We start from the raw sequence: 27,490 nt of genomic DNA, 5'->3' as shown, positions 1-27,490 counted from the left end.
AACCAGATAAACGCCTGTGCTTTTGTAGAACATTTAAAAGGTTTCACTTTGTTGCTTGGCCAGTTCTTGATTCTCAAATTCCTGCAGAAATTTTTGTTTTTCATTGAGATTAGTTTTTGTCTAATTGTTGTCGTTCAGTTTTGGAGAATCTAGTATAAGTTTTTTGTCTCATGTTTTCTGGTTGAATCTGCAGATGGGAGGTGTGTTTTCTATTTGAAGAGATCAAAGTTATTAGATGTGGAAGCCAAACTTTGGTGTTACAGCAGTTCCCTTAGTTAGGTTTCAGCAGTTGATCTTTAAACTTGACGATGACGATGCAATTATCAACTACATTTGTTGGCGAACCGATTGCTCCTGAACCACATACTCAGTGCTGGCATTTTTTAATGCCCAACGCAAAAACAAAAAAAATTATGCCCTATAAATTTTTCTTTTTGCAAACTCATAAATAATAATGATATAAATAACCATACTTTATTTAGCAAAAATAAAAAAATATAACCATACTTAAACTGAAGAACAATATGTTTGTAAAATGAGGAAAAAAAAAAGTAAAAAACAAAATCTAATTTTTAAATATGGTTTTTTTTACAGTTTTGCCTGCAAAATTAAAAAGAAGGCTTACGAATACCGACAAGAAGCAACAATCATCAAATTTGAATTCACACAATCACAAAACAAGTATAATAATAGTAATCATAGTCATAGATTCATCATTATTTACTAATCCAACACCAATCTACATATTTAAAAGACTTAAGCTATATAAGTCAAAAAAAAAAAAAAAGCATATAAGTCTAAAAACTTTTAAATCAAAATCCAGCATTTTGACGTTGCTTCAAAGAAGTCTTCATTGAAGTTTAGGGTTTTTATTAAAAAAAAAAAAATTTACCAAACAAAAAAAAAATGTTATTAACAAAATATTTAAGTAACATTTTTTTTTTTTTTTTCACTAAGTAACATTTTATTAATAGGCTTCATGCCCATAAAGATGGTGAAAAGAAATCCCAACAAAAAAAAATTATAAAAAAGCTTAGAAATTTTTTTTCCAACACAAAAGGCCTTAATTTTTTCACTAAAATATGCCCCATACATTTTCATGCCCTAATTCCTTGCTTCACTAGATTGTGGCATGGGCCGGGTGGCATACTTATATACAGAAAAAGTCTATTATGCGGCATTCTTCAGGTTCTTAAGTAGCTCGGTTTAGAGATAGAGCCGGACTTCAACACAGTATTTTGAAACATTTGAATGGGCCTCCACCTTAAAGGGCCCCACTCTTTTTTTTTTGGTTTTATATATATAAGTAAACAATGTATTTGTGGAATAAATCTTGTCAAAATATAAAAAAATGTTTTTGAAATTTATTTTTCCTAAAAATTAAGTTGCTGTTAATTTTTTTAATATATTACAGTAATATGTTTTTAAAACAAGAATTATTATAAAAATTGATTTTTTTTAACTTTATATTTTAAAATTATGTAAAAATTATTTTTTTATGAGTGTATGGGGCCTCGGATTTCGTTGGTCCGACTCTGTTTAAAGAGGGAAGAAAACAAGCATTATTGAGGAACCATACCCAACACTATTTTATAGGTGCCAACTCTAAAGAAGGACAGTTAAAACTTATTTGTATAAGCTTGGGCCTGTTCTTTTACTAATCGCTGGAGTAGCGACAGCGACAGAGAAGAACGACGATGAAAACTGCAATCAACAAAGCAAAACGACAGCGGTAGATGCAAAACGACGATGACGGACCAGTCGCTAGAGTGAGAAAAAAGTGTCGCGGGGTAAAAATAGAGTCGCTGGATTATCAAGCGACAGTTGCCGTCGTTCATCGCAACAGTAACGGCGACTCTTTTCCCAGTTGCAGCGACTGTTTAATTAATTACGATCTCGTTTTTGTCTTATTTCTTTGGTCGCTATCGCTCGATGAGCGACATAAAAAAGAACAGGCCCCTTATGTAATAGCATAAGATATACACAAAGTAATTAAATGCTTATTACTAGCTAATAAGCCCATTCCTTGGGAAGAAAGACTTGTCTAGAATGAGAGGAGGTGACAGGGCATGGCTTCTTCGTGAGTCGGTTCTTTTCTAAGCTACCCACTGGTCTCTCGGGAAGAAACACTCCAGTGCCTCGTGGCTTAACTTTTGCTGCACCTGCATCCTTACTTTGCATGTCCATGAAACCATAGTGGTTCAACGTGTAGCACATTCTTGGCTTCCGATTTTGGTAGCTACCTCCTCTCTTCCTCTATCAATTATGTAACACAGGTTGATTCATTTATAACATCCTTAACATTAAGAATGATAACAAATGATGTTATAAGAATGGAGTTATTATATTTTAAAAGAGTACCTGTGGCAATGGACCGATACAATCAAGAAAGAGTTCATTGAATAGGTTTGAAGGTAAAAGAAACAATCCTTCCTCCACACCAACGACAATATCTCCTTTGCAAGACATGTTGGAACGATTTCGAAGAATACTACAAAACTCCCTCCAATGCATTAGCATATATTTATATATGTTACTTAGCCCAAGATCCCATGCATGGTGCAAATTGGTCATAAAGGTCGGATCATGTTTGGTGAACCTCTCTTGTGGAGTGGTGGTGGTGGTTGCAGTTTATGTACGTATGTGGCTTCTCTCTATGGTTTAGCTCGGCTTAAACCATAAATACCAGATTTGTGTGTAGTTGAGGAGGTGGTTATGTACATTCTTCTAACCCACCACACCAACCCGTTTGTATTATTCCTTTTCATATGACACCTTTACCCCATTTATAGATTTTGTTAATGGTTGACCTAAAATATTCAAATCAAAATCTATGTATTTTATCTTTGCTTTGAAACAGACATGAAGGAAATTATTAATTATTGACAATCATACTGTTATACGCTTGGCAATATTCATTTCGTCAGCATAGAGGTGTCCAATTTTGAATTATTCGGTTTATGTGATATTATTGGTTTTGATTTGGTTCGGTGTAGTTAGGGTTGTTTGGAAAAGGGAAATTGAAACTAAATCGGTTTACTTGCACTTTTTGGTTATATCTCTGAATTAGATTTTTTGACCGGGTTTAGTTCGATTTAAACATGTTTAACCGAGATTTTAGCAATTCTAGTTTTTTCGTACAAACCAAACAGTAGGAGGGAGATAAATTCGTGTTTCTTGTGTTTTGGTTACGTTACATGTTAACAAATTGGATTTGATAAAATCTTTTGCATGTCTCGATCCTCTTGTTCGTTATCGCTATGCCTTCATCTTGTCGTTGTTCCGAGAAGATATGAACGTTATCATCGGATCTAGTTGTTCGTTTTTTGGTTGATATGCTCCTTCACGAGAGACGCCCACCACATGTTCGACGAAAGTCCTGAACCAGCTCTCTTGGCTCACAGCTATGTCATATGTTCCACATGTTACGCAGGCTGATTGGAGAACCTTACAGCTACCGTGATTCAGCGGCAAAAAGGGGTAAGTACTTGTCTTTTCATATCATTTTCGCTGGCTCATTCTGCTTTATAGTTCCTCTTTTGTTTAGAATGTAAGCTGTTCAATGGGTTAATATTAGGGTCGAACGTATATATTTTCTGTATCTTATACTAGAGCCTACGTTTACTACTAAGTAGATCATCATACCACTAGACCAAATGCCCTGTTGTTGATAAAAATCAGTTAATGCATAATTGTTCTTGAATCTTAAATACCCTTTTTTTTGGATGTGTTCTTTTCATTTCCTGCAGGTCTCTCTTGAATTATTTTGGCAGCATTCAGCTAGTGACGTTCTATGTTTAATCCGCTATCTAGAAACTGTTTTCTTGCTGCACTTATCAGCCCGTGGACGTGAAAGACAAGGTGCATTGCAATTCTCATTCTCTTTGTAGCATTCAGCTATTTATACCAAAAGTATTAATCTGTAAATTGTTAGAAATTGAAGGGGAGACTCATGCATTAGAACCAGGTTTTGTTCTATGATAGTTATCAATTGGCATTTAAAATAGACATCCAAAAAAGTCAATGGGGGGGGGGCATTCCGAGAATCGAACTCGGGACCTCTCGCACCCAAAGCGAGAATCATACCACTAGACCAAATGCCCTGTTGTTAATCAATCTAGTTTAAGCATTGAACTCGTCATATTTTGATTTCGTTCTCTTAGTTGACTTGCACTAAATAAATATTTTAGTAGGATGTTCCTAGATCTAATCTATGAAATTGAAATTCCTATCCAATGATGTCGTTTGGATTTTCGTCATAAGTTGATTTCTGGTTTGTATTGTTCCCTGTATGGAGATACAAGTTGGCGCAATTATTCAAAACTCTTCTGTATGGATAGTCTTTTTCTCGTCCTACACTTTTCAATTGGCTTTATGATCTTGTTTGTCTTAGCATTTGACTCATTAACTAATTTTGTTAAGAACCTAGAGAATACCACTGGAGTTGTACTCTAGCTTTTTTTGGCTTTCTGCTATCTAAAATCCAATTCCTGAATCCCTATATAATTTCTTTAGCTGGACTGCATTCAAAATGTATCATTCATATCTCAGTTTATTTTTTAATGGAACCAAAAAATGTCAATGGGGGCATTCCGAGAATCGAACTCGGGACCTCTCGCACCCAAAGCGAGAATCATACCACTAGACCAAATGCCCTGTTGTTTATGTAATTTAGTTCAACTATTTTGTTTGATGTTTACAATCCTTTGCAGATAATTTCATACTTGATGAGTCTGGATATTTTTAGTTTAGTATTTTTTTATCTATTCTAGTTCTGATGCTTACAGCTGTTATTGTAGTGTCTTGTTTTTGTCTAGCAAATCTAAGATGAAAGCTTCTTTAGTTCTATCTGTTGAGGTTTGGCAATAGTACTGAAAGTTTTACATGTAATTATTCGTAAATTAATCTTGGTGAAGTTTTAATAATGATATTTATCATTGAAATGCTGAATGTGATCTGTGACAAACCAGGGCCAAAGAAAAATTTATATGCAGTATATATGAGCTTGCATTTACGTTATATATGAGCTTGCATCTACGTTGGGCGTTCCGAGAATTGATCTCGGGACCTCTCCTGTTTTCTTATTATTTGAGAGAATTGTTGCTTCCATTTGCTTTTGTGGTCAATTCTTAATAACAATTCGTTTGCTGTTTCTCCAGTTGAATCTGGCTGCCTACAAAAGATGACAGCCCTCCCCCTATATGGAGTTTACTGAGCGGACGTGACAGCGCTATGCTCTTAGATTCCATTGTATTAAGCACTTAAAATGAAACTTTAAGGTGCCTTTGGTTTGTAATTTCTCTAGCTGAAATGAAAGGGCAATAATGGTTCTTACGTGGATCACCATATGCAACAGAACTAGGACTAAATAAAGATCTGATTTTCTAAGCATATTTCTGGTTGTGTTTGGATCATCATCTTCTTCAAAAAAGTCAAAGGGGCATTCCGAGAATCGAACTCGGGACCTCTCGCACCCAAAGCGAGAATCATACCACTAGACCAAATGCCCTGTTTTTATTATGTTGTTCAGGTAATGCCTCCTAGTAGCATTCTCTATTTTATTTCAGAGGTTTGTTGCTTCGTTTGATTTTCAAGTAGATTCGTAATCAAATTTCTTTCTCTGTTTCTGCAGCTCATTCTTTATAAATCTGGCTGCTCAGAAAACATGATGGTTCTTTATAATAGAAGGATACTGGTTTCAATGATATATTGGTTGGACGTGAAAGAGCGGTAAGTTTCTTTTCCTTAACAATTATCACTTCTCTTACTGAAATGCAAGGGTAATATGATCTGCTGTAGAACTAAGAGTAGATAAAATAAGCAATCTACTTAAAAAGAAGTCAATGGGGCATTCCGAGAATCGAACTCGGGACCTCTCGCACCCAAAGCGAGAATCATACCACTAGACCAAATGCCCATTTGTTAAGCATTTTAGTTGAAACGTTGAAGATTTGGTCAGATTTTGATCCCATTCTCTTAGTTGACTTTTACAAATACAAATTTTAGTCTTAGTAGAGTGTTCCTAGATCTATTAAATTCTATTGAGATGATCATACGCATTTTTGTTTGATACGCTGGTTTGTATTGAATGGAAAATCTTCAGAAGTTTATTGGTCCAATTGTCTTAGTTTCTTCGACGAGAAATCATTAGAAGAGTTGATTAGTCATGTGATCTTGTTTGCCTTATAATTTGACTGATCGATCATGTTGCTATGTCAAATCCTTAGCTATTCACTGACTTTGTAGAAGACATTACGCCAGTAATATTGCTGAAGTTTTAGGTAAAGACTCATAGTTTAAAGGCTGAATGTGATCTGTGGGAAATGAGGGATAAAATAGAAATTTATATGTAAGAATTTAGACTGGAACTTACAATGTATGGTTTCAAAAAGGTCAATGGGGCATTCCGAGAATCGAACTCGGGACCTCTCGCACCCAAAGCGAGAATCATACCACTAGACCAAATGCCCTGTTTTTATAGATTGTTACATGAACACATTCTATTAGCATTCTGTTTTTCCGTTACGAAAATATTTGCTTCCCTTTGCTTTCATTGATTGCTTTTATGCTGTTTCTGCAGCTCAATCTTTGGCAGGTTACAAAATGTGTCTGTCATGACTGTATGAATTTTACTGGCTAAAAAGACATAGATTGGACGTAAAACCGCGGTAAGTTCTTTTTCTTGCATTGTGCAGTTAATTATGAAAATTTTAAGGTATTTTTGTTCTCTTCTTGCTAAACTGGAAGGGTAATATATGGTCTGCAGTTAGGTTAGCTGTGAAAAAATTAGGATTGGATCTTGATATGCTAAGCAAGCTGGCATTTAGAACAGATGTTTTACAAAAAGGCATGGGTGCATTTTGAGAATTAAACTGACGACCTCTCGCACCCTAAGCGAGAATCATACCACTAGAGCCCTGTTCTTAATTTAATTACATTGAATCATGTTCTTGTTTGATCCTGTGGAAAAGAGATATCATGCTTCACTCTGTTTTTACAGGAAAGTTTACTTTTGAGGGTCCTGTTCTTGAAGAAGCTGCCAACATGCAGTAAGTTTAAACTTTTCTATATCTTTATATTTTAATCTGATACTAGAATTTTCTCTTGTTTAGATAATCGAAGAAAGACATTACGTTTTAGATCTAGTTCAATTAGTTGACTTTTGGGCTTAATAGTGAAGGTGGATTGTCTTTAATTTAATGTTGATGAAATGTTAGCTGGCATTTAGAAAACTTTTTACAAAAATTTAACGGGGCATTTCTAGAATTGAACTCGGGGGCCTCTTGCACCCTAAGCGAGAATCATCCCACTATACCAAATGCCCTGTTTCTTATGGTTTTCAGGGATGACATTTCCTTTCCTTACCGTTTCTGAAAATAATAGTCCTATGTTTGTATCAGTTAACAAACTTTTTTAATTCTTCATTGACATTTATGTTTGATACTTGCCTTGTTGCTATAGTTTGGTTTCGGAGAATTTAGTGTTACAGAGCTAGTATAAGTATTGACACTATCTCATGTTTACTAGTTGAAGCTGCAGCAGGGATGTGTTTTCTAGTTGAAGACTAGTTCCTTTACTACTCTCGAGATTTATTACAAGAATACCAGTAGCTGAAGTCGTAGACCGAAAGGCCAGACTACGTGCCCAACTCGTTGATTTCTTTCTGTTAAAAATGGTAACAATCTGGTCCTTCGTTTGATGAGATGATAATTTCATTGTTTAAGAGCAAGTAGTGGCGTTTCTAATATGGTCCTGCTTAAATTTGGTATATCATAAATGCTCAATTGCTGAATGCTGAAAACTTATTTGCAGCGACGTGATCGCTCCATTGGGCAACATGGAAGGAAAGGTATGTTACATTTCTGAAACATGTGATTTGATCATACCAAAGTTACTACCTATTTTTGTTAAACGTCCTACAGAATACTCAAATAGAAGTCTATTGAATATTTAGTTCCTGTTGCCTAACTTTGATATTGAAATGGATTTACTCTACAAGTTCGGCTTTACTAGTATTTATTTATATCTAGTACTATTAGTTGACTTTGTGGGCTTATAGTAAATTGTCTGTAAACTAAGATATTTGTTGAAATATAACACGAAACCACAATCTTGAATTGCTGCATGTTTATTTTATCTTTTATAGATCAGGATGAAGGAAAATATTGTCAGCTGAAATTTAGCCAATAAGATATATAAGAAAATATTGAAATAACATTTATAAGATTCTCTAAAGGAAATAGAATATTACGTGGGCGTGATGATGATAATCGCGAGACATTAAAACTAGAAATACGTAAACACCAAAAACCCTAGAACGAAAGATGATTCGTATGTGACGTACTCGGGAAGGATCCTTAAAAGCGTGAATTAGGTTTTTACATATTAAATTGAGGCTACTTTCTGTGTATGATGATTTTTTAGTATTTTTTCTTGTATCACAAAAAATAATTTTCTGTATACTTTCATCAATTAATGCTATAAAATTTGAATTTTTTTAAAATTTGATGAAATAGTATTGGTTAATAATTATAAAATATCTTATTATAAATAAATAATATACTTATTGTTAAATATGAAATATTTTTCTTAATTCATATGAAAATCTTAAAACATTATCTATTGTGATATAGAGGAGTATTACATTTAATTGGTATGAGTGTTACATCCAAATCCGTTATATAAATATAGGTTAAATACTTAAATTGTAGTATGCTAATTTAAAGAGAAAAAGGCACATGAAATATAGGTGAATCTCCTACCCTAATAATCCGATTAAACCAAAAACATGTCTTCCGGCCATAACTCCTCCGGTAATCTCGCGATGGCCATTGCTCTTCTTTTTGCCGGCGCCCTATATATCTACTTCTCATCACGTTCTGTTTCTGATCCCATCTCCGATTTCCAAAACTATGTCGACTCTCTGGTAAGTTAATTGATTCGTGAAATATAGGAATGTAAGAGTAATTATAGCTAGGAAGATTTGTAATATTGAAGTGATGACAGAGAAGGATAGCGTATCCGGTGGACGAGCTAGAGGCCGTGCTAGACATGGCTGCGACACGAAACAACAAGACGGTGATAATAGCAATGGTGAACAAAGCCTACGTGAAGGAGGTTGGAGGAGGGAGGACGATGTTGGATCTGTTTTTGGAGAGTTTTTGGGAAGGAGAGGGGACTATGCCGCTACTAGACCATCTAGTGGTGGTGGCAGCGGATCAGACGGCCTACGATCGTTGCCGTTTCAAGAGGCTCCACTGCTATAAGATGGAGACCGAAGGGATAGACTTGGAGGGAGAGAAAGTATACATGTCAAAAGATTTCATTGAGATGATGTGGCGAAGGACTCGCTTGCTCCTAGACGTCCTCAGCCGCGGGTACCATCTTATTTTCACGGTAAGGTCGTCTGTTCCTCGATTTTGGAACATATAACAAAACACTTGATTTGTTGCTTTAAAATAGTGTGTACATATGTCAGGATACGGACGTGATGTGGCTAAGGAGCCCTTTGTCCCGATTAAGCAACAACGAAAACTTGGATATGCAAATAAGCGTGGACAGTAATAATGGCACGGGAGGACACTTGATCAACACAGGATTCTACCACGTCCGGTCCAACAACAAGACCATCTCCCTCTTCCAGAAATGGTACGAAATGAGGCTCGAGTGGACGGACATGAAGGAACAGGACGTCCTTAAGAAGCTCTTGGACTCCGGCTTCTTTGACCAGCTTGGCCTCAACGTTGGCTTCCTCAACACAACCGAATTCAGTGGCTTCTGCCAAGACAGCCCTGACTTGGGCGTTGTCACCACAGTCCACGCCAACTGTTGCCGCCACATCTCTGCTAAGGTCTCTGATCTCACTCTTGTTCTTGGTGATTGGAAACGCTACAAAGCCTCCCGTGTCAACAGCAAGTGGAGCCCCCATGTTGAGTGCGGGCGTTCATGGAGTGACGCCCACTATATCCCCAGGCTCTGACCTTCTTTCGTTCATATAGTGAGATTACTATTTGTATACAGAACTCCAGTATCTATTAACTGCATATCGTATTTAGGTTAATCGTAACTAGCTAGTGGAGCATTGCATGCTTCTCTTTTGACAAGTAATTACAAAACAACTTATATGTGTGTTACAACAAGATTGGTTTTTGCTCTGCCTTTTAATTATACCACCTATCTAGCTACTTGAAATATAATTCACAGAAGATGAGTTCCTAGAAGATGAGTCCCAAAGCAAGAATCATACCATTGCACCAAATGTCCTGTTCTTGAAACTTAAATTCATCATTTCACTTGTGTTTTGGGGAAATCAATTGATGTAGGCGGTAAGCTGTTCATCAATTGATGTGAGTCGTAGGATGTGAAAGAAAGGTACGTTGTGGATCCACTTTTTGGTTGAAACTTCAGACTTGATTTCTGAAAGTCTTAATGGGGGAATTATTATGCTTCTTGATGTATAAGATATTGTAAAGTTTTAGTTACATATTATGTTGTTTACTCTATGCACATTATGTTAAGGTTAAAATTGTCAAAATGATTACGAGAAACTAATACTAAAATATAATTATTCTCGTTTTACTGTTTAATTCAAAGAAACTAAAAACAGTAATTTCGTAATACATTATATTAATAATCTAATATGTTTTAAAAAGTATATTTTCGTTAGGAAAAAATCTTTGGCAAATCTAAAAAAGAAAAGGAATTGAAGAGGAGATAATAAAAAGGGGAAAAAACAAATCTCAACTAATTAAATAAAATATGATTGTATCATAATCCAAATATCATAACTCAAAGTGCATTTGCACCATGTCAACCCAGATTCAATTTTTTTCCTTTTCTTTTTACCCTAATTTTTATAAAATCTGAACTAAACTAATAAAATTATTTACACTTAAACCTAAATTTAAACATATTGTTGCTTTTTTTTTTTGTTGGCAACTCATCATTGATTTTCCATATATTCTCAAAATCTGGTAAGTAGTGTAGTCAATGTTTAAGCCGGCGTTAGTTCATAGCAATTGAATCTAAAGAAAAGAGAAATAAAGTGCGTCGTCATAAAACAAAAAAACACAAAAGCCTAATTAATATAAGACGATTTTGTGACGTATTCGAGAAGAAACCTAAAGAACGTTAATTAGGACATTCCGAGAAATAGTTAAATACATAATTGTTAAGTTGATTCTTAAGTCACAATAAATAGATAAATATAGGTTAATTGTTGTGTACAAAATCAAGAGAGAGAGAGAGATAGAGTGGATAATGACACAACAAAGACGTGAGTCTCCTAATTCCTACTAATCAGATAAACCAAAAACATGCCTCTCTGCAATAACTTCTCCGGCAGTCTCGCCGTTGCCGTCGCTCTCCTCTTTTTCGGTGTTTTATATATCTTCAATCTTCAAAACCATGCCAACAACACTCTGGTAAGTGGATTTATAAATATACTGTAATGTAGACTAAATACATAGGAGGAAGAATTATTGAAATATTTTTTTAATTGGTAACAGAGAAGCACCGAGTATCCGATGGATGAGCTAGAAGCGGCGCTGGTTAGGGCAGCTGCAGGAAACAACAAGACGGTTATAATAACGATGGTGAACAAAGCGTACGTGGAGGATGTCAGGAGAGGCAGGTCGATGCTGGATCTGTTTTTGGATAGCTTTTGGGAAGGAGAAGGGACTCTGCCGCTTTTGGACCACCTGATGGTAGTGGCAGCGGATCAGACTGCCTATGATCGGTGCCGTTTCAGGAGGCTTCACTGCTACAAGATGGAGACCGATGGGGTTGACTTAGAGGAAGAGAAACTATTCATGTCAAAGGATTTTATTGAGATGATGTGGCGAAGGACTCGCTTGCTCCTAGACGTTCTTCGCCGTGGTTACCATGTTATTTTCACCGTAAGGTCGTTACTCGATTTTGTTACATATGAAAAACAAAACAAACTTAAATTAATTGCTCAATGATGTCAGGACACGGACGTAATGTGGCTGAGGAGTCCCTTGTCTCGGCTAAACGAGAGCTTGGATATGCAAATAAGCGTGGACCGTAATGGCGTGGGAGGACACTTGATCAACACGGGATTCTACCACGTCCGGTCCAACAACAAGACCATCTCCCTCTTCCAGAAGTGGTACGACATGAGGCTCAACTCAACTAGCATGAAGGAACAAGACGTCCTCCAGAATCTCCTAGACTCCGGCTACTTCGACCAGCTTGGCCTCACCGTTGACTTCCTCAACACCAACGAATTCAGCGGTTTCTGCCAAGACAGCTCTGACATGAGCGCTGTGACAACCGTTCATGCCAACTGCTGCCGCCACATCCCTGCAAAGGTCTTTGATCTCACTCGTGTGCTTCGTGATTGGAAACTCTACAAAACCTCACATGTCAATAGCAAATGGAGTCCCCATGTTAAGTGCTGGCGTTCATGGAATGACTGAATCTGTATGACACCTCAATGCTCTGACCCTCTTCGTTTATAATACATAACCAAACATTTATGAGATTGCTTGTATTAGAAAACTTTGACTTGGACATCACTACATCAAATGTCTTAAAAACGCTGTCGTTTTTCTACCAACCTATCTCTCTCTTCTTTGTCATTATGGAAACAGAGTTTACTATAATTGACTCGGAAAGTTTCAATCTTTATCACAAATTCAAAGCTTTTTTTATGTAAGCATGAGAATCTTCAGATTCACGTCAGTATCACGGCGAATTCTCCCGTCGAATCACTACTCAACAATCCCGTCGAAACAAGACGTTACGTCTCTGTCACCGGCGAGATGCATTGCGGCTGCTCTTCAAGAACACATCAATTCTCCGTCTCCAAAAGCTGGGATGAAGATACACGCAGATATGATCAAAACTGGGTTTTTACCAGATTTGAACATATCCATCAAACTACTCATCCTCCATTTAAAATGCGGCTGCGTGACTTATGCACGCCAAGTGTTCGACGAATTACCCAAACCAACTTTATCGGCGTATAACTATTTGATTAGTGGGTACCTAAAGCATGGATTGACGAAGGAATTTATTCTACTAGTTAAAAAGATGGCATACTCTGGCGAAAAGGCAGATGGGTACACGCTTTCAATGGTTCTAAAGGCATCTAGTAGCTTTGGCTCGAATGTGATGAGACTGCCGCGTAGCTTATGCAAGTTGGTCCATGCCCGGATTATAAAGTTTGAAGTTGAGTTAGATGATGTGTTGTTTACTGCACTTGTGGATGCTTATGTGAAGAGTGGGAACCTGGAGTGTGCAAGGACTGTGTTCGAAACTATGAAAGATGAGATTGTTGTTTGCTCTACATCAATGATCTCAGGTTACATGAACCAAGGTTTTGTGGATGATGCGGTAGAGGTTTTTAATACGACTAAAGTGAAGGATATTGTAGTTTACAATGCTATGGTGGAAGGTTTCAGCAGATCAGCTGAGACTGCTAAGAGAGCAGTTGACATGTATGTTTCTATGCAACGAGTTGGCTTCCATCCGAATATTTCAACTTTTGCTAGTGTGATTGGGGCATGTTCGGTTTTGACATCCCATGAACTTGGTCAGCAAGTGCACGCTCAGGTTATGAAGAGTGGAGTCTATACACATATCAAAATGGGGAGCTCTTTGTTAGACATGTATGCCAAATGCGGAGGGATAGATGATGCAAGAAGAGTCTTTGACCAGATGCAAGAGAAGAACGTGTTTTCGTGGACTTCGATGATTGATGGATATGGAAAAAATGGAAACCCTGAGGAAGCACTCCAACTCTTCACTAGGATGAAGGAATTAAGTATAGAACCCAATTATGTAACCTTTCTTGGAGCTCTCTCTGCTTGTTCACATTCTGGTTTAGTCGACAAAGGTTATGAGATATTTGAGAGCATGCAGAGAGATTATTCCTTGAAACCGAAGATGGAACACTATGCTTGCATGGTTGATCTCATGGGACGAGCTGGAGAATTGACTAAAGCTTTTGAATTTGTTAGGACGATGCCGGAAAGGCATAATTCAGATGTTTGGGCAGCTCTTCTCAGTTCTTGTAATTTGCATGGTAATGTTGACCTTGCAAGCATAGCTGCCAGTGAGCTTTTCAAACTGAATGCTGACAAAAGACCTGGAGCTTATTTGGCATTATCCAATGTATACGCTTCTAATGATAGATGGGACAATGTGAGCAAGATCCGAGAGGTGATGAAAGCAAGAAAGATATCTAAAAATATTGGTCGTAGTTGGACTAGAGAAGATTGATTGTAGGTACTTGAATAAGAGTCTCAGATTTATCATGCTTTTGGGTTTGGTCTATTCATAGAAGATTGATTGGAGATGAGACTTTTTGCCTCAAGAGTCAAGAGTGTTTTACACATATAGTAATGCTTCTCTTATTCATGCTCTTCAAATCAAATACAGTGAGCTCAAAAACATTTGTTCAGTGATGAAACCGGAATTTACACATAGTTGATGATTTTGTGATTCTGTTTCTGCTTTACTGTGCGTACATAGAGTTCGTTATTTTGGTGATCAAGACAGAGCAATTTCACCTTTGTGGAACCTGTCCATGGCCTCCTTAAACTCAGGCATTGCAGATTCGCGTAGGTTCACCAAAACCTTAAATCCACTGTCCTTGCTTCCAGCTGCAGCATCAGCAGAATATGGCAAGAAGAAACATGGTTCCATGCTTCCAAGCAACTTGTTTGATAGTGGCAAAACCGTCACGGGTCCTCCCCATCCGAAATCAATCGTCGAATGCCCTAGGTATCTCCAGTCTGTGAATCCAGTCACTCCTGTTTTATATGATCCAAACATGAAAACGAAAAAAGCTTAAACTTTGTTTTGAGTTTTCCTTAATTTCCAAAACCAAAAAAAAGTTCTTGTATGTTCTTTACCTGAACCGGCATTGATTCCATCTTTGTGATGCAGCTCTTGGAAGTCGATAAAGGAGCGTACATATTCATCACTCGCATTGGATTTGCTCTGTTTTATGAGCTCTGCTGTTTTCCAAATTGGTTGCTCTATGAGCTCTCCAGCTTTGATCTGAGCATACATTGGCACACATCCGTTTCCCCAGTAGCCTTTAGGCAAAGGTGGGTTCATCAATCTTCTTATATTTATCGCATACACATACTTCACATTCTCGTCTTCCCCAGTCTTTGCAGCTCTTACCCTGAACAGTTCAAAATTTTCTTGTTTTCAGATCAAACCTTTCAAGAACTTTGATTAAACAAACATTTCAAAACGATTGTGTTTACTTACTTGGCACGCCAAATGTAAGCACCTAGAGCTTCAAATGTAGTGAAATTCAAACCCGATTTCTCGAGTAACTGGGCCTTGAACCGGTCCAAAGACTCGTCCGTCACAAAGAAACACTCTCGTTTAACGTCTCCAATGGCTTGTCCGTACGGATCAAAGTCCTTATCCAGGCTCAAGAAGTCACGAACCGGAGCTCCAACCCAAGGTTTCTCCCTTGGACCAAGTAAACGTGCTCTGTCCCAAACAGGTTCAATCGAGATCTTAGTCGCTCCACGAGCTAATTCCGCCATAACGTTAAAGAACAGACTCGCACCTAACCCGTCGCATATCGCATGGTGAATCGCCGCTCCTAAAACCCAACCACCACACTGAAACATCGTGACTTGGAGTATACAAGGATTAACCATTCCCTCTTCCCGGGTCGGATCCGGTACCAGTCTCTCGACGAAACCCGGATCAGGTCCATCCAAATACCCAACGGACTCGAGCGGACAGTTAACAGTAGCGTTGACTATAGGCACGCTTTGACCAGCGGTGCAGTATAGTTCAAAGCGATCATCGGAGGCAGAACGACGGAGAGATCCTGCGAGAGGGTAATAGTGAATGAGAGCTGTGGCTAGAGAGGCGGAGACGACGGCGGATGGGGATTTTCCGGCGACGGTGGAAGAGGAGGAGGAGTAGACGCGGAGGTAACGGAAGCTGACGTGGAGGTTGTTATCGTTGTCGAGATGAGAGAGAGAGAGTGTTTGGTCGTTGGGGAGTGGTTGGTGGGAAGGTTGAACGAGGGTTGTTTCGGTAATTTCAAGTTTCGCCATACCTTTGATAATAAAAAAGATTGGTGTCGTGATGTGTGGTATGGGTCTTTGCTGGTTCGTTTTGGGGTCCAAATTTATACTTAAGTATCGATTAGAAAGGCAAATTCAACGCCTTGAGGACAGCTCACACGATCGTAGGCTTCACCAACTACCAAACAGTCAAGTCCCATGTCCAATTTGGTGTTACCTACAACAGTTTTCAAACATAACAATTTTGAAGTTTCTTACTCATACCATACTTGTCTTCACTGTTTTTTTTGTACGAGTCTTTTCAGATCATACTTGTCTTGTTGTCTTCACTGTTTTTTTTTTCTCCTCCACAAGATTAGTATTTTTTTTCTTTTTGCTTTCGTTAAGGACTAAAGTTGTGGTTGAAAAAGAGAGTAACTGCATGCAAGAGATATATAAAAAAAAATGTGAACTAGAGTGCTTCAATAATTCAATTGGTGAAAAGAATAAGGCCTTGAATGTTTTGTAGATTTTAAAAGAGATTTTGGTTTTTGTTTTTCAAAAACTCATTTTTAACCAATCAAGATTTTAAAATTTTAGATTCTCTAGTATTTAGAAAAACTTTTTCGTTGTACTCTTCCATTCACGATTTTAGTTTTTTTAGTACTCCTATAATTTAGAGAATCTAGTTTTTACTCTTTCTAGGTTTCTTTCTCTCAAAAACCAAAAACCATTTTGTTGGGATTTTTCAAACAAAAACCTAATAGCAAAATCTAAAACTAAAATCTAAAATTCAAAAACCAAAAACCAAATCGAAAAACTGAATCAAAAACTGCATCCATTCATGGCCTAATTTTAATCTGTCAGATTTTGGGAATAAAACGATGGCTAGTGAACAAAAAATTCTTGGTAAGAAACAATAAAATAAATTAGAAGTCGAGAAGTAGATATAATAGTTGGTGGAACGAAAATGGTTCTGGTTCATTAGTAAAACACAAGTTGTATGGTAACCACTAAACCTTTTTTTTATAGTCAACTTGACTGGTGCTGATTCCAAAATAATTTAAATAAATGTCGGTTAGATTATTATACTCCTATTTTAGAATTAGATCGAAATTTTAGTTGGAATGATAATCAAATGTGAGATTTCTTGAAAATTGTATAGGCTTTGCTTCAAGATCGAATAGGGTTTTTTTTTTTTTTTTTTTTTTGAATTTAATGTTAAATTATATTTAAAAGAAAAATAAACGTTTTACAAAGTTTACGTTGGAAAAACATTGAACATTTTGACATAAAAGTCACTCAGTAGAATATAGCTGCAAACCAAACTTGGATGGTTTTGTCTTGGCCACCTAGTAGTATACTGAGTCGATTTCGGACAATCTTGTCTATACGCTTGATCAGATGCTCTGCCGTCAAAAGGTGTTTTCCATGCCATCGACCGTTTCTTTCTCTCTAAAGCGAGTAGATGGTAGTTTGGAAAGCATAACTGTAACGCCTCCGAACCGTCCTATGGCCGTACAGGCCACGGGCCGCCCCGGGATGCCACTTGAAAACATCCACCAACGATCCGGCCGAGGTTCGAGAACGAATCAGGACCTTTAGCCAGTCCGTAGGCGGCGTTTCCGACCGCATGGGACGTCCTTTAGGCTTTGCAACCCTTGTGACATCCCAGACGTTGAGCCGACTCGGACAAAGTCTATATCAGTTATTACTCGTACGAATATAAAATCCGATTGTATTAATATATAATGAGTTTATTACAAAATGGTTACCAAAAAGATTATAGTTCGAAGATAAGGCCTAGTGCCAAAGATCAGTTACATATAAAACATACTTGATTTTACAAACAGACACAAAAATCTACTCCGGGGTCCTATCGTTCACTACACCCTCTAATCCCCTCTAAGGTTACCTGCAAGAGAAATTTTTATCATAAGTAATCTAATATTACTTAGTGAGTCACAGGGTTCCTGCAGAAAATAAATCCCCAACTCCAAATCCCCAAAACAAACAATCAAGCAAGCAAGCAATCAAACAAACAACATGCAAGCAAGCAAACAATCAAACAATCAATCAGAGATAGCATGCGGAAGATAATGAGCTAATTAAGCAAATAAATCTAGCAAGCAATCAATCAACTACAAGCAATAAAACTTGAATAAAAGCTAAAAAGTTTTTAACAAGTTTTAATTTATGGGCCCGGTATGCTTCCTCTCCTCAACACCTCCGCATTGCAACCACAAAGGAATGCAACCGGAACAACACTTCGCGCTACACCGTCGTGTAGACAGCCTCGGCCAGGGTAGCGAGCCCAGTAACCTCCGAGCTCTTCATACCAACCCTACAACTCAACGCACATGGGTTACATGACGCGGCTACATGCTGGTACGAAATAGTCTGAGGACAGCTATACCCTAGTTGTAACGCCCCCAAACCGTCCTATGACCGGACAGGCCAACAGACAGTCACAGGACGCTACTATGGGAACTGCACTGGGGTGTTCCAGCCGAGGGACGGAAGCTGCAGACTTCCCGACCGGTCCTCCCTAGCACAATTCCGCCCGAGACCGAGACTGCTTAGGCTTTGCAACCCTTGCGGCCTGGTGCGTTGTGTTGGCCCTGACAAGGTTAGTACCATTTGAACCACACCACTTTAATAAAACAACTTTCATACTTTAATTATTTAACAAAATACGTTCATAAAACATTAACAACGTTTTTGGTACCAGGCCTAGAGCCAAAACATGATAATTTAATTTTACAAAAACAACATCTTGCAAAGGCAACGCAACTCTACACCGGCTGGCCTAACGTCTTGTGCTCCCCTCTAAGGATTTTCTCCACTATGGTTACCTGCAAAAAAAATATGGAGTCTTGAGTGCTAATACTCAGTGAGTTCGGAAACCTAACAAGAAACCAAACCCAACCCCAACCCCAACAAGAAACACACAACATGCAAGCTAACTAACAACAACTACATGCAGCACTCAAATGCAACATGCAAGCCAAATGCAAGAAAACAAGCAAGATAATATGCAAGTTAGTCATGCAATAAGTATACTATCAAAGTATACGCATGCGGAAGCTAACAACTCTTCTTCATCTTCAAGGCCCTTCACTCTTTCACTCCATCAATTCATCACTTCATCACTTCATCACTTCATCACTTCATCACTTCATCACTTCATCACTTTGTTACTTCATCACTTTGTTACTTCCCCCATACCCGTGAACACCTATACTCACAGCCACAAAGGCACAAGAGCATAGAACATCACATGCGAGTCCCTCTCTACAAGCGCTCTCGCCTACACCGTCGTGTAGTACTCGGCCCTAGGCAGCAACCCCGTCTATAACGCCCCCGAACCGCCGTACGGCCGGACAGGACCGTGGACGACACTGGGACGCTACATATGTGGGAACCGCACCCTGGTGGTCCGGTCGAGGGACGAAAGCTGCAGCTTCCCGACCAGTCCTCCTGGACGCGACTCTGCCTGCGGCTGAGGTTCACTTAGGCTTTGCAACCCTTGCGTCCCACGCGCGTTGTGTTGACCCAGACAAGAACACAGAAAACCCTATCCGCTACCCTAAAGTTTGCTCCAGCTCTAGACTCAATTAGGCTTCCTGCAAGACAAAATAATATCATGAGTAATCTAAGATTACTCAGTGAGCCTGGGCACCCCTTTCCTAAACAGGATTCTACCTCCCCAACCCGACTACCCCAGCAAGCAAAGCAAACAAGCAAGACAAGCAATCAACAAGCAATCAAAGCAACACAATAGAAAAAATAGCGGAAGCTATAAACATTGACCAAGCAAGAGAGGTTAGAACGACACGACTCAACTCGGACGATCTAAACTCGCTATTCACAGAGAAAGACGACTAAAGGGAACAAGGACTACTCTTAACTCTTACACAACTCGCAAAGACGACTAGAATAAAACAAGGGACACTTGAAATACTCTAGACTCTTTCACCTATGGGCCCTCGATAATCTGTTCCGTTCCACAACATTTCCCATGCCGAAACCACAAAGGTAACCAACATGAGCCCACACAAATGCTACATCGTCATGTAGCGGTCACGCTAGTAGCTAGCTAGCCGTGACATTGTCCCGCGCGAGTGTTCATCGGGAACTCTCGCGAGACAAACCGCATTTGGAACAGAAGATCGACTACTCTATTCTAGCTAAGACTCAAGAAACAAATTCGAGAGACTTAGCTAAAATACACAGAACAATTCAAGCAAGAAGATCAAGCATTGCAAGCAAGAAAATCAAGCAAGAAAACATGCAACAATCAAGAAGCAACAAGAATGACAATTCATGCAACTTAGATTGTTCTACAAGCATGCAACCACTTTAAGCAACTTAAGCAATTTAATGCAACAAATTCAATTATGCATGCAAGCCAATTTTAAGCGATTTACCCAATTAAATCCTTTAAGTCCATTTATGCATGCAAGCCAACCTCGTCCAGTTTTATGCAATAAAACTGCAAAATAAACTTCACCCATTTAATTCATGCATGCAACCGATTTTAAGCAAGAAATATTGCAAGTAAAATCTTTCAAATTCAACCATGCATGCAAACCCTTTTGTCCAAATTTTAAGCAAGTCCAACTTACTTTAAAATGCATCCAAATTCATTTTCGCATGGTGATTCCTAGCTCAAATTCTATGTGCATTTGAACATGAATTTAGCATGAATCCTACCATATTTCGCATGCATCAATTTAAATTGATTCTAACATGAATCTAGTCTAAATGCAACAAGCAAAGGGTACATGCAAGGATCTAAAGATCAATGCAGCACCACACACACAATTACCGCATAACTCACTTTGATGCAGCGGATGATGGTCGGACTTCACTGCACCGCGGATCAGACAACTCCCTCCTTGCGGCCAACAGCGTCTTCACAGCGCTTCTTCCTCAGCTCTCTCTCTTTGTCCGCAACAGCGTTTCCCCCCTTGGCTCAACAATGACCCTCTCGAACCACTCTCTCCTCTCTTGACTTTGAGAGCAAAATCGAAGCTTTGTGAGTGTTTTAGGGTTTTTAGAGAATGAGAAAAATGATCTCAAGAGCCATATATGTAACACCCCCGAACCGCCGTACGGCCGGAAAGGACCGCGGATGGCACCGGGATGCTACTTGTTTGGGAACCGCACCCTCGTGGTCCGGTCGAGGGACGGAAGCTGCAGCTTCCCGACCAGTCCTCCTGGACGCGACTCCACCCGCGGCCGAGGTTCGCTTAGACTTTGCAACCCTTGCGCCCCACGCGCGTTGTGTTGACCCGGACAAGGCCGAGTACCATTTGCAACTTGCCTTATTTTCCCGAAAACCGCATATATTACTTTAATACTTCATTTTATTGAAAACAAGTCATCAAAGCAATATACATAGATAGTCGGATAATTTTACAAGTATCATTTAGGAAAATATAGGGTTTTACAAAGAGCACAGAAAAACCCTATCCGGTACCCTAATGTTTGCTCCAGCTCTAGACTCACTTAGGCTTCCTGCAAGACAAAAATATTATCATGAGTAATCTAAGATTACTCAGTGAGCATGGGCACCCTTTTCCTAAGCAGGATTCTACTTCCCCAGCCCGACTACCCCAACAGGCAAAGGAAAACAAGCAAACAAACAACAAACAATCAAAGCAACACAGCAGAAACAATAGCGGAAGCAATAAACAACAACCAAGCGAGAGAGATTAGAACGACACGACTCTACTCGGACGATCTATACTCGCTAAATACAGAAAGAGATGACTAAAATAAAACAAGGGACACTTGAAATACTCTAGACTCTTTCAGCTCAACAACAAACAAGACATCTAGAATACTACAAGGAATACTTGAGATACTCTAGACTCTTTCACCTATGGGCCCTCGATAATCTGTTCCATTCCACAACACTTCCCATGCTGAGACCACGAAGGTAACCAGCATGAGCCCCCACAAAGGCTACATCATCATGTAGCGGTCACGCTAGTAGCTAGCTAGCCGTGACATTGTCCCGCGCGAGTGGTCATCGGGAACTCTCACGAGACAAAACACAATTGGAACAGAAGATCGACTACACTATTCTAGCTAGGACTCAAGAAACAAATTCAGGAGACTTAGCTAAAATACACCAAATAACTCAAGCATGAAATCAAGCAAAACAAGCAAGAAAATCAAGCAAGAGAACATGCAACAATCAACAAGCAACTAGAATGATAATTCATGTGCTTAGATTGTCTTACAAGCATGCAACACATCTACCCAATTTAAGCAATTAATGCAACAAGTTGAAATATGCATGCGATCACATTTTAAGCGATTTAACCCATTTAAATGCTTTAAGTCCATTTGCGCATGCAAGCTAACCTCAACCGGTTTTATACAATAAAGATTGCAATTAAGCTTCACCAATTTACTTGTGCATGCAATCGATTTTATGCAAGAACTATTGCAAATAAAATCCTTCCAACTTAACCATGCATGCAACCCTTTTATCCAAATTTTAAGCAAATTCCAAATTACTTAACATGCACCCAAGTTCATTTTCTCATGGTGATCCCTAGGTCAAATTCTATGTGCATTTATACATGAACTTAGCATGAATCCTACCATGTTTCACATGCATCAAAATTAAACTGATTCTAACATGAATCTAGTCTAATTACATCATGCAAAGGTTACACGCAAAGATCTAAAGATCCATGCTGTGTCCCACACACAATTACCACAGACAATTACCACAGAACTCACCTTGGGGCAACGGATGATGGTTGGACTTCACTGCACCACGGATCAGACAACTCCCTCTTCTTGCGACCAACAACAACTCTTCACAGCTCTTATCCAATTCTCTCCTTGTCCGCAACAGCGTTTCCCCTCTTGCCTCAACAGATTCACCCTCTTGAACCACTCTCTCTTCTCTTGGATTTGAGAGCAAAAATCGCAACTTTGAGTGTTTAGGGTTTTCGAAAATGAGAGAAAATGGTCTCAAGGGTCCTATTTATAGGTCGAGCATCCCCCTCTCTTCCCTTAGTGCGTTTTGACAAATGGCAAGCATGAGCTTGCATGTGGCGCGTGTAAGCCACTCGCCAGCCACTTGGCGAACATGTGCTTGCATGTAGAGCGTGAGATACACTCTCCCTTGCATGAAATTTGATTGGCCCAACTCATAGAGACATAATGATTATGCCGTCACTAACACCTCATTCCTCAACCAAAAATCGCACTGTCCTACCGTACAGCACGTACGACATCGTCCGGTCATCTTTCGGCCATGGGTCGGTCTAGGTCCAGAATACGTTCGGTTCCTCCGGACTCCCTCGGTCTTCTCTCGGACAACTCTCGGCTTTCTCTCTCGGGTCCTTCATGTCCTTTCCGGTACTTCCCTCAGACCGTACCGTCCTTCCCGGTACCTCTCAGACCGTACTGGTCTTTCGGGTACTTCTCGGTCCGTACTGTCCTTTCTGGTACTTCTCGGACCATCTCTTCCGCATACGCGGTTTTCTGCGTAAACTGCCAACTCCCGATCGGTCTTAAGGTCTCGATCGTACATTCGGCCACTTTGGTCTTGGCTTGGCCATCCTCCGACTCATGTATTTTTCCTCGGACTTCCTTCGGCCATTCTTCTTTGTTTTTCTTCCTTTTCCTCTTTAAATCCTTTCCACGCCATTTCCTCGAACTTTTATTTTCGGGATTTCTACCCTTAGTGAGGATCATTACAATATATATAGGTCGATCTCCCCCTCTCTTCCCTTAGTGCGTTTTGACAAATGACAAGCATGAGCTTGCATGTGGCGCGTGTAAGCCAATCGCCAGCCACTTGGCAAGCATGAGCTTGCATGTGGCGCGTGTATTGCACTCGCCCTTGCATGAAATTTGATTGGCCCAAATCATAGAGACATAATGATTATGCCGCCACTAACGGTTCGTTCTTCAGCAAAATTTGCACTGTCCTACCGGCTGGTACGTACGGCATTGTTTGGACATCTCTCGGCCATGGGCCGGTCTCGGTCTGGATTGCGTTCGGTTCTTCTGGACTCCCTCGATATTTTCTCGGACAACTCTTGGTCCTTTATCCCTTCGGTCTTTCTCGTCCCTTCCGGCACTTCTCGGACCGTACTGTCTTTCTTGGTACTTAACCGTCTATCCCGTGTACGTAGTTTTCAGCGTAAACCGCCAACTCCCGATAGGTCTTAAGGTCTCGATCATACATTCGGCCACTTTGGTCTTGGCTTGGCCATTCTCCGACTCGCACATTTTTCCTCGGACTTCCTTCGGCCTTTCTCCTTTGTTTTTCTTCCTCTTCTTCTTTAAGTCTTATCCGGGCCATTTCTCCGAACTTTTATTTTGGGATTTCTGCCCTTAGTGAGGGTCACTACATTCTCCCCCCCTTATAAGAATTTGTCCCCGAATTCTCAGGCCTTCTCCTTCTTTTCTTGTGATGTCGATACTTCTTGACACTTGCGTCCTCGTCTTGTGATTACTATCACATTGATATCTTCATTGAAATAATCTTGGAAGACTAAACTTCCCTCACTTCTCCTTGGCTTTCTTGTTGATATAACCTTTCTCCGTTCGATACTTGTTCCGCTTACACCATTGACTGTTGCTTTTGGAAGGCTTTTTCATCTCCAACATCCACTTGGTTCCCCATATTTTTCAAACTCTTCAAGTATTAAAGCTTCTTCCTTATTGTACCATGACTCGTCCACTCCTTTAGATTCTTCGACTCAATACTTCTCTTTTTTTCAGCTTATGCTTGATACTTCTCTTGGTTTTTAACTTTGCACTCTATAAGTCTTTAACTTTTTCCGATTTCTTCGGCTTCACATAGCTTCTCTCCCATACTACTTGAACTCCTTTTTCTTGACTTATATCTTCACTGTCCTTGATTGACTTTAACTCTGGACTTGTTCAAATGATCTTGGTAGAAATTATTGACTTCTCCATCTTCAATGTTTGCCTCCATTTGCGAACTTCTTGTTCAACTCCCATATTTCCACCAACTCCTCGCCATGCTCGGTTCAGCAGAACCTTACTGGTTCAAAACATAGTCTATGTTTTATCCTCCCTTAGTCGACTTTTTACTTCACCCAAATTTTTCTAGCTCCTTTACTCATGAGGTTTCTCAACTCTTGCCACTTAGCATAATAATGCTTCTTCTTCGCCATCCATTATTTTCTTGCACCCTCTTTGTCTATTCGTAGACAATTTCGTCTTCCATGCATTATCTTCTTGCATCCTCTTTTGCACTTATTTCTTGGACCATGCATTACTTTTTTCACTCTCTTGCTCATACTTGGTTTGACCTTCTCAATTTGTTTCGCCATTTTCGATTGATTTGCACCGCTCTTTTGCTCTTCTGATTTCTTAGGATTTGCCTCATCCTCCTCCATCATTTCTCTCTTTTTGCTCTCTCTTTTTTTTTTTTTTTTTTTTTTTTTTTTTTTTTTTGTTTTGCACTGGTTGCTCTTTCTTGATTGTAGTTTCTTGAACTTTCTTGGACTTTCTTGCACTTCTTCTCTTTTGTCTGATCGCGCTTTGTGGTGACTTATGTGAATCCTCATCAATCACGCTGATGCAATGCAAGCTAATTAACTATGCAACCTATAAAACTCAAGCAAATCAAAGCAAGCAGTTAAACAAGCAAAGATTAGCAAACAACAAACACAACAACACCACAAACACGGCTAAATAACACAAGGTACTTTACAAACGAGGAAAAGGTACAAAGGTTCTACACCACTTAGCCGATACTTCAAGGGTTTGGATCCTAGACAAACACAACAATGGTTAAGTCTAGAAGCTTACAACACTAGGAAAACTATCCAACCCTTACACGCAAACCTTAGAGAAAAATTTCCCTTACTCCCAACCATTCTACTGGTTCCTGCGCTTGGTACACTCTTCGCAAGTGCACACACACGCCCTAGCCGGCTCATCAGGTCGCGGTTCAGCGGGAGACTCGGTTGTGGTAGAGGCACCAAACAATGAGGTTCCAGCTTGATTCATCGGGCTTTCTTCATCTCGAACAGCTCGGTCTAACGGGTTCTCCCCCGTATGCACAAGTTGGCTTGATGGGTTCTCTCCCTCTCGCACAACTCAGTCCGGACAGCTATGAGTGAAATGTCCACTCTTCCCGCAACCGGTACCGATGATATGATCTGGGATCAACGGATGTTGCGGTCTTGCTCTCCAGCAATGATTATTCAAGTGTCCCGGCATCCCACACGAATCACAAGGCCTCGAATGCCTCATGTAATCTGGGTTCGGACAGCGATAGGCAAAGTGCCCTCGCATCCCACAATCCTCACACTCCGCATTCTCTGGGGACAGCATACGTCTAAGCGACATCCTCCAACAGTTCCTGGTCCAATGTCTAACTCCCTCGCACAGATCGCAATAAGGTTGATTCCTCATATGGACTTGGTTCGGATACACCACTCTCTTTCGGGCAGTGGCTCTAGTCCTCAGTCGGCCTCTCAGTTGCGAAATCACGGACTGCGCGTCCGGCTGCTCTCTCGACTGTATCTCCTTATATGTCATCCTCGGCCTCTTCAAACTACTTTCTCCTTCCTCGAACCTTACATGCCCTCGGTTCACTCTCCTTAACTCGGTCATCCTCTCCCATTCTAGGTCTCTTGGTTCTTCCTCTTGGTCAGCTAACACCATCCGCAAAGGTATGGCTCGAATAGGACTGTTGTGTCTAGGCACAACCTGGTCCGGTACTACTTGGTCTGGCACCACTTGATCTGGTCCACCTTGGTCTCGGCTTGAACTGGTCCTTGGTCTCGCGTCCTCTCTATGTTCCACACTTACGTCAGCTTCTTGGTCTTGATCTCTTGGTATCGCTTCTTGATCACTCCTTGGTTCTACCACCAAGGTCGGTATCCCCTCGTCATCACTTAACAAAATCTGGATCACCTCCACAAACTCCTCCCTTCTTGTCGTCAGCTCCTCGGACTTAGAGTCTCCATCACCTGGATTCTCTTTCCTCTCGGCTTCCGGTACTATAGGCTCACCTTCAACTTCACCTGCTCTCTCCGGTGAGTGCAACTCATTCAACATATGAAGAATTCTTGTAACCGTCTCCGCTCTCTCCTCCACCGGTTGTCCCGTACTGGTACCTCCGGTCTCGGGTGTTACCCCATTCCCACTAGCAGCAACTTCTTCTCCTGGTGCATACACCTTCGTCAAGAAGTTCAGAATCCTCTCGACTACCTCCGAGTACTCTCTCATATAATCTTCGGGATTAATATCGTCATATTGATCCTCCACAAGTTCCAACAGTAACTTTTGTAACTTATCGGCGAGCTTAACCTCCACCTCCCCATGATCTCATATTGGAACAGTTTGAAAACTTCCTTGCGCGTCTATCCTGACTTGGATACGACTCGGCTCACCAATCTCCAACACAACCATCTGATCATCCTGATCCACTTCCACCTCCTCCGATCCGTCTAGACACT

General features: G+C 39.9%; 5 protein-coding genes, 1 long non-coding RNA gene and 5 other non-coding genes across 12 annotated transcripts; 4 read left to right on the top strand and 7 right to left on the bottom strand.

Annotated features, from left to right (window-relative positions):
• Positions 1-1,879: 1,879 nt before the first annotated feature.
• Positions 1,880-2,609, bottom strand: LOC104741483 (uncharacterized). The gene is made up of 2 exons (XM_010462363.2): positions 2,362-2,609; positions 1,880-2,256 (listed from the first exon to the last, which is right to left on the bottom strand). The coding sequence occupies exons 1-2, from the start codon at positions 2,572-2,574 to the stop codon at positions 2,011-2,013; spliced, it is 459 nt and encodes a 152-aa protein (XP_010460665.1). The 5' UTR covers positions 2,575-2,609; the 3' UTR covers positions 1,880-2,010.
• A 337-nt stretch (positions 2,610-2,946) lies between these two features.
• Positions 2,947-8,131, top strand: LOC104741481 (uncharacterized). The gene is made up of 8 exons (XR_002034999.2): positions 2,947-3,480; positions 3,750-3,861; positions 5,160-5,530; positions 5,633-5,730; positions 6,581-6,668; positions 7,001-7,049; positions 7,528-7,675; positions 7,813-8,131. It is a non-coding gene; the product is annotated as an uncharacterized LOC104741481 (long non-coding RNA).
• On the bottom strand, positions 4,032-4,103 carry TRNAP-UGG (transfer RNA proline (anticodon UGG)). The gene has a single exon. It is a non-coding gene; the product is annotated as a tRNA-Pro (tRNA).
• On the bottom strand, positions 4,585-4,656 carry TRNAP-UGG (transfer RNA proline (anticodon UGG)). Its single transcript has one exon. It is a non-coding gene; the product is annotated as a tRNA-Pro (tRNA).
• TRNAP-UGG (transfer RNA proline (anticodon UGG)) lies at positions 5,438-5,509 on the bottom strand. The gene has a single exon. It is a non-coding gene; the product is annotated as a tRNA-Pro (tRNA).
• Positions 5,846-5,917, bottom strand: TRNAP-UGG (transfer RNA proline (anticodon UGG)). The gene has a single exon. It is a non-coding gene; the product is annotated as a tRNA-Pro (tRNA).
• On the bottom strand, positions 6,399-6,470 carry TRNAP-UGG (transfer RNA proline (anticodon UGG)). Its single transcript has one exon. It is a non-coding gene; the product is annotated as a tRNA-Pro (tRNA).
• A 430-nt stretch (positions 8,132-8,561) lies between the features above and the next one.
• On the top strand, positions 8,562-10,167 carry LOC109124882 (uncharacterized protein At1g28695-like). The gene is made up of 3 exons (XM_019235216.2): positions 8,562-8,926; positions 9,007-9,396; positions 9,479-10,167. The coding sequence occupies exons 1-3, from the start codon at positions 8,789-8,791 to the stop codon at positions 9,977-9,979; spliced, it is 1,029 nt and encodes a 342-aa protein (XP_019090761.2). The 5' UTR covers positions 8,562-8,788; the 3' UTR covers positions 9,980-10,167.
• Positions 10,168-10,883: 716 nt separating this feature from the next.
• On the top strand, positions 10,884-12,679 carry LOC104741480 (uncharacterized protein At1g28695-like). 2 transcript variants are annotated; one of them, XM_010462360.3, is made up of 3 exons: positions 10,884-11,423; positions 11,508-11,897; positions 11,970-12,679. In XM_010462360.3, exons 1-3 carry the CDS (start codon positions 11,316-11,318, stop codon positions 12,438-12,440), a joined length of 969 nt encoding a protein of 322 aa, XP_010460662.2. In that variant the 5' UTR covers positions 10,884-11,315; the 3' UTR covers positions 12,441-12,679. The 2 variants fall into 2 exon arrangements, with proteins under 2 accessions (XP_010460662.2, XP_087341952.1); XM_087485826.1 differs by having other exon boundaries at positions 10,985-11,423; positions 11,508-11,902; positions 11,970-12,664.
• Positions 12,669-14,485, top strand: LOC104741479 (pentatricopeptide repeat-containing protein At1g28690, mitochondrial). The gene has a single exon (XM_010462359.3). The coding sequence runs from the start codon at positions 12,682-12,684 to the stop codon at positions 14,245-14,247; it is 1,566 nt and encodes a 521-aa protein (XP_010460661.2). The 5' UTR covers positions 12,669-12,681; the 3' UTR covers positions 14,248-14,485.
• Positions 14,354-16,435, bottom strand: LOC104741478 (tetrahydroanabasine acetyltransferase). Its single transcript, XM_010462358.3, has 3 exons — positions 15,250-16,435; positions 14,883-15,160; positions 14,354-14,780 (listed from the first exon to the last, which is right to left on the bottom strand). The coding sequence occupies exons 1-3, from the start codon at positions 16,059-16,061 to the stop codon at positions 14,518-14,520; spliced, it is 1,353 nt and encodes a 450-aa protein (XP_010460660.2). The 5' UTR covers positions 16,062-16,435; the 3' UTR covers positions 14,354-14,517.
• Positions 16,436-27,490: the final 11,055 nt, after the last annotated feature.

Source organism: Camelina sativa, chromosome 14 (genome assembly GCF_030686135.1).
Source record: "Camelina sativa cultivar CO46 ecotype springtype chromosome 14, ASM3068613v1".
Taxonomy (NCBI): domain Eukaryota; kingdom Viridiplantae; phylum Streptophyta; class Magnoliopsida; order Brassicales; family Brassicaceae; genus Camelina; species Camelina sativa.
Note: the sequence above shows the minus strand (reverse complement) of the source record. Positions and strands in the feature narration are given on the sequence as shown.

Bases quoted from the DNA above. Each gene is read 5' to 3' on its own strand.
- LOC104741483 (XM_010462363.2), bottom strand. From the start codon at position 2,574: ATGACCAATTTGCACCATGCATGGGATCTTGGGCTAAGTAACATATAT. The intron at 2,257-2,361 runs GTACTCTTTTAA...CATAATTGATAG, and splicing joins GTATCGGTCCATTGCCACAG to AGGAAGAGAGGAGGTAGCTA.
- LOC109124882 (XM_019235216.2), top strand. From the start codon at position 8,789: ATGTCTTCCGGCCATAACTCCTCCGGTAATCTCGCGATGGCCATTGCT. The intron at 8,927-9,006 runs GTAAGTTAATTG...AAGTGATGACAG, and splicing joins AAAACTATGTCGACTCTCTG to AGAAGGATAGCGTATCCGGT. The intron at 9,397-9,478 runs GTAAGGTCGTCT...TACATATGTCAG, and splicing joins GGTACCATCTTATTTTCACG to GATACGGACGTGATGTGGCT.
- LOC104741480 (XM_010462360.3), top strand. From the start codon at position 11,316: ATGCCTCTCTGCAATAACTTCTCCGGCAGTCTCGCCGTTGCCGTCGCT. The intron at 11,424-11,507 runs GTAAGTGGATTT...AATTGGTAACAG, and splicing joins ACCATGCCAACAACACTCTG to AGAAGCACCGAGTATCCGAT. The intron at 11,898-11,969 runs GTAAGGTCGTTA...CAATGATGTCAG, and splicing joins GTTACCATGTTATTTTCACC to GACACGGACGTAATGTGGCT.
- LOC104741479 (XM_010462359.3), top strand. From the start codon at position 12,682: ATGAGAATCTTCAGATTCACGTCAGTATCACGGCGAATTCTCCCGTCG.
- LOC104741478 (XM_010462358.3), bottom strand. From the start codon at position 16,061: ATGGCGAAACTTGAAATTACCGAAACAACCCTCGTTCAACCTTCCCAC. The intron at 15,161-15,249 runs GTAAGTAAACAC...TGAACTGTTCAG, and splicing joins GCTTACATTTGGCGTGCCAA to GGTAAGAGCTGCAAAGACTG. The intron at 14,781-14,882 runs GTAAAGAACATA...CATATAAAACAG, and splicing joins TGGAATCAATGCCGGTTCAG to GAGTGACTGGATTCACAGAC.